At 56.0% G+C, this 4,697-nt stretch overlaps 2 protein-coding genes across 2 annotated transcripts in view; one reads left to right on the top strand and one right to left on the bottom strand.

Annotated features, from left to right (window-relative positions):
* The window catches only part of SLC27A1 (solute carrier family 27 member 1), a 10,323-nt gene extending 6,850 nt beyond the window's left edge, over nucleotides 1–3,473 (bottom strand). The window contains exons 1-3 of the mRNA XM_042835310.1: nucleotides 3,404–3,473; nucleotides 3,106–3,273; nucleotides 258–652 (exon numbers count right to left, since the gene is read on the bottom strand). Coding sequence (XP_042691244.1) covers nucleotides 258–652; nucleotides 3,106–3,272 — 562 coding nt within the window. The 5' untranslated portion in view covers nucleotide 3,273; nucleotides 3,404–3,473. The remainder of the gene's footprint in view (nucleotides 1–257; nucleotides 653–3,105; nucleotides 3,274–3,403) is intronic.
* A 643-nt stretch (nucleotides 3,474–4,116) lies between these two features.
* The window catches only part of NXNL1 (nucleoredoxin like 1), a 1,833-nt gene continuing 1,252 nt past the window's right edge, over nucleotides 4,117–4,697 (top strand). The window contains exon 1 of the mRNA XM_042835309.1: nucleotides 4,117–4,471. Coding sequence (XP_042691243.1) covers nucleotides 4,146–4,471 — 326 coding nt within the window. The 5' untranslated portion in view covers nucleotides 4,117–4,145. The remainder of the gene's footprint in view (nucleotides 4,472–4,697) is intronic.

The raw sequence follows: 4,697 nt of genomic DNA, 5'->3' as shown, positions 1-4,697 counted from the left end.
CCCCTCCAACCCATTCCATGGCTCTATGATCTTCAAGGACCCTTCCACCCCAACCATTCCATGGTTCTATGATCTTTGAGGGCCCCTTCAAACCAACCGTTCTCCAGTTCTATGATCTTTAAGGACCCCTCCAACCCATTCCATGGCTCTATCATCTTCAAGGACCCTTCCAACCCAACCACTCCGTGGTTCTACAATATGGAGGTCCCTTCCATCCCCACCCCCTCCACGACTCTACGATCACCCAGGCGCCCCACCTGAGGACAGCTCCCCTCCAAAAATCACCGCTTTGGCTCCTGACGTCGTTATGCAGTAAACCAGCGAATCCAAACGCAGGTTGAAATTAATCAGGGCCGCTTCGATGCCGACTTTCGCCATCCCCAACCAGAGGCCGACGAACTCGGGGCGGCTCTCCATGAAGATGGCAATGACGTCCCCGAGGCGGAAGCCTTGCTGGTAGAAGAAATTGGCCACGGCGTTGGAATACTCGTCCAGCCACCGGAAGGTCCACTTCTCACCCGTGGCCTCGTAAATCAGGGCCACTTTGTCGGGGTGCCGGCGGACGACGTCCTGGAACATCTTGGGAATGGTGGTGTTGTTTTTTTGGTGCCGTCGTAACTTGTACTTGACTCGTAACAGCACCGAGAGGCCGCTGAAGCAAAGAAAGAGAAGAAATAAGAAATCCAGCAGGATTTGCAGCATTCTCCAGAAGGAATTGCAACGTTCTCCGGAAGGAAACACGATGTTGGTGCTGACATCAATGATTCTCTCTGCTGGGACACCCTTGGCGTTATCTGAAAGGCCACCAAGTTTCGTGGATGGCTCTTGGTCTACTTTACAATCTTTGGTTTATATTGAAATTAATTCATTTGTTATTGTTTTTTTTGTTTTTTAATATTGATGCTTCTGAGTCAAACACAGCACCGATTTCCATATGGGAACACGGACACGGTGTGTGTACCCCACATGGGAGTCCCATTGGAATCCAACCCCTTGGACACCTCAACCACGCTGACACTGAACTTCGGATCGCTGCCGCTCTACAGAAAACGATGGCTTTTAGCATTATGGTAACAAAAACTCACAAAAACACCAACGATTCTGGCACCTTCCATGCCTCAAACCAGGGGTGATCCATAAATCTGAACGTTGGTGTCAAATCAAAGCGGTGATGCTAAGCCACAGGTTGTTTTTTTTAAGGATATGAGTGGGGAAAAAAAGCTTTGCAATGATTGCTTTCACCTGGAAGGGAAATGTGATCTTACATGGGCAGCACCTCTCTTGCCAGGATGATTTTCAGCATTTTTGTGCTATTTATCCAGTTTTACACCTTGGGATCTGTCATTATTTAAGTGACAGAGCCAGCATCACCACTCATAAAGCAAAGCAAGGAAGGAAACAAAGCCAACGGTTCCCCTTTCGGCCCTGGGATGGTTGGAGGGGATGAAGAAAACACAGATTTCAATGACCTTTCAATTTCAATTCCTTTCAATGAAGGAATGATGGATAATATATCAGAACAGCAGCACAGATTCTGCTCCCTTCTGGAGGTGGGACCGAATGGAGGCAGCGCGGCGCGTTTCTCTTCCGCCGACACCAAAGAGGGAATTACTGCGCCACGAGACGTCGGAAGAACCCCCAGAAAACCCCAAACGTCGTTTAATGTCAGCCCTGAAAGAAACCCCCGCAGCTCTGAGTGTCAATGAGCACAGAGGGGAGGGGGAAGGGATCCCTCAAACGGAGCTGTTGGCCACGGTCGGGCTGCGCGGTGACCTTCCGCGGAGCGGTGCCAAGCGCGGAACAGAGGAGCCTTTTGTCTCGTGAGCCACACTTCTCCAGATACTTAAAGGGTTTTATTCCGCCCGGTTTATTTTCTGCCATTCTTCCCAGCTCGCCGGGCAATCGGGAGGAAACAGCTCTTCAAGGCTCAGTGACAGCCGCGGCAAAGCCAGGCAGCGCTGGCCAGGGCAACGGCCTTAAATCCTTACAAATTCAAAGCACATCCCCCCCAAAAAATGGGCTAAAAACTGCGGAAATCAGTGAGACACCCTCGACAGCTCCCAGGAGTAACGGTGGCCTTTCCTCATGCTGCTCCCATCCCCGAATTTCACTCCTTGTAGGCAGAGAGGAGAGCAAGAAACATCCTCGCATCACTGAGGCTCAGCGGCTGAACTGGACCGGCAGCAGTGCTGGCACTGGGGTGGAACTGGAAGCGTGGGGACGGCAGCGGGGTGGGTGTGGGATGGGCATCCTGCAGGGCAGCACGTCCTGGGGGCCAAGCACTGGGAATCAGGCAGCAGTTACTGGGCACTGGGTGTAGGGAACGGGGCACTGGGTGCCACGTGCTGGGCACTGGGCACCAGGTTGTGGGTACTGGGCACTGGGCACAGGGAAAAGGGAACTGGGCACCAGGTTTATGGGCACTGGGCACAGGGAAAAGGGCACTGGGCACCAGGTTGTGGATATTGGGCACTGGGCACCAGGTTCTGGGCACTGGGAAAAGTGCACTGGGGACCAGGTTGTGGATATTGGGCACTGGGCACCAGGTTTATGGGCACTGGGCACCAGATTCTGGGCATTGGGTGTTGGGTACTGGGCACTGGGTGCCAGACACTGGATACTGGGCATCTGATTCTGGGCACAGGGCTCTGGGTACTGGGAAGAGGACCTGGATACCAGACACTGGGTACTGGGCACCAGATTTTGGGCACTGGGCACATGGCACTGGGCACAGGGTACTGGGCACTGGGAACAGGGCATTAGGCACCAGGTTCTGGATACAGGACACCAGATTCTGGGCACTGGGCACAGGGTACCAGGCACTGGATGTAGGGTACTGGGCACCAGATTCTGGGCACAGAGCATTGGGTATTGGGGACAGGGCACTGGGCACCAGGTTCTGGATACTGGGCACCAGATTCTGGGCACATGGCACTGGGCACAGGGTACCGGGCACTGGGTGTCGGTTACCGGGCACCAGGCACTGGGTACTGGATACCAGATACCGGGCACAAAGCTTTGAGTATTGGGAAAAGGGCGCTGGCTGTGGGTCCCGGGCTCGATGCACACCGTAGGGCACAGAACGCCGAGCCCCGCACCACTTACAAGAGATCCCGCAGCGCCGTTTTGCAGATCACCCTCAGCAGCCTCCAACCTCCGCTTCCCAGGCCGATGCCCAGCGCTGCCGCCAGGCTCCAAACCCACGGAACCCCGAAGAACCTCATCAGCCCCAACGATCCCAGCGCCGCGGTGCAAACCCCCACCGGCTGCATGCTGCGGATGGAAGGAGCGGTCACAAATCCACCGGGCCTTAAAAATCCACAACCCCGGCCCCGTTGTGACCCCTCCCGTCCTCCCAACCTCCCAACCCCCACCCCGAGCCCCGCATTCCGCTCCTCCGTACCTCCGCACCGCTCCGCCGCCCGCAGCGGATCCGACCGCGGAGCTCCGAGCGGCGCTGCGGGGAAGCGTGGGCTGCCAACCGGTAGGCGGGACAGTCCGGCGACTCGCGATCTGATTGGTGGAGAGCTCTGAGGGAGGTCTCTGGTTGGACGAGGAGAAAGGGCGGAGCTGTCCTTGGTAGGGAGCGGAGCGGATCGGGAAGGGAGCGGAGCGGAGCGGAGGTTTCGCTTCGCTGCCTCCGCGGAGGGGAAGGGGAAATCGGGCAGAAAGCAGCGGGAAAAGGCGTTCGAGCCGTAATTCCAATAGAAAACGGAGTTGTCCTTCATATTTCTCCAGTTAATGCGGAGAGGAACGGAGGATTCGTCCCACTGCCCTCCGTGCGAGGAAACCGGGGCAGCCGCACCGGGAAAAGACTTTTTTTGGCTTTAAATCTAATAGAAAACGAGCTGCTGTTTGTTCTTCTGTTTGTTCCCACTCAGTGCTGGGCGACGTCCCGTTGCTTTGCCCCGTTTTTCATCCCCCCAACGCTGTGGGATCCGTGCCAGGACCCAACGCAGCGCCGTCCCCGCATTCATTGACCCCTCGCTTTAATCCGATTTCGGCTATGAATAGCAGCCGGGAGCGGCGGGGGGAGGGAAGCGCGGAGGGCTGTGTGTCTCATCCCGCCCCGTTTGGACACTCGCTGCTCCGCACATCCCCCATTGGGATCCGCCACCCTCCCTCCCCTCCTCTTTCCCCCCGCCATGGCTTCTCTGTTCACTGGGAAAGTATTGATCGTCAACAACAGGGACCGGGATGAAGTGGAGACGGAGAGGGAGCTGTGTTTGGCCCTGGAGAACAGAGTGATGCTGCTGTATTTCGGGGCGGCTGAATGCCCGCAGTGCCGGAGTTTCGTGCCACGGCTGAAGGATTTCTTTTTGAGGTTGACAGATGAGTTCTATGTGGAGCGGGCATCGCAGCTGTGTTTGGTGTACGTGTCCCGAGACGCCACCGCGCAGCAGGAGGAGGCCTTCCTGAAGTCCATGCCCAAGAGGTGGCTGTCGTTACCCTTTGGAGATGAGTTCAAGAGGTGGGTGGTGGGGTTGGGGGGTGTTCTTTGGGGTCGTAGGAGTGCGGAATGATGGAGTGGTTGGGAGGGAAGGGACTGTAAGGATCATAGAACTGTAGGTTGGGTTGGGTGGGAGGGGAACTTAAAAGATCACAGAATCGTGGAATGGTTTTGGTTGGAAGGACCTTAAAGATCGGAGAATCATGGAATCACAGACTGGGTTTGGTTGGAAGGGATCTTAAAGATC

Source organism: Centrocercus urophasianus, unplaced genomic scaffold (genome assembly GCF_019232065.1).
Source record: "Centrocercus urophasianus isolate 14NV4802_14NV808 unplaced genomic scaffold, USGS_Curo_1.0 seq_509, whole genome shotgun sequence".
Lineage (NCBI taxonomy): Eukaryota > Metazoa > Chordata > Aves > Galliformes > Phasianidae > Centrocercus > Centrocercus urophasianus.
Note: the sequence above shows the minus strand (reverse complement) of the source record. Positions and strands in the feature narration are given on the sequence as shown.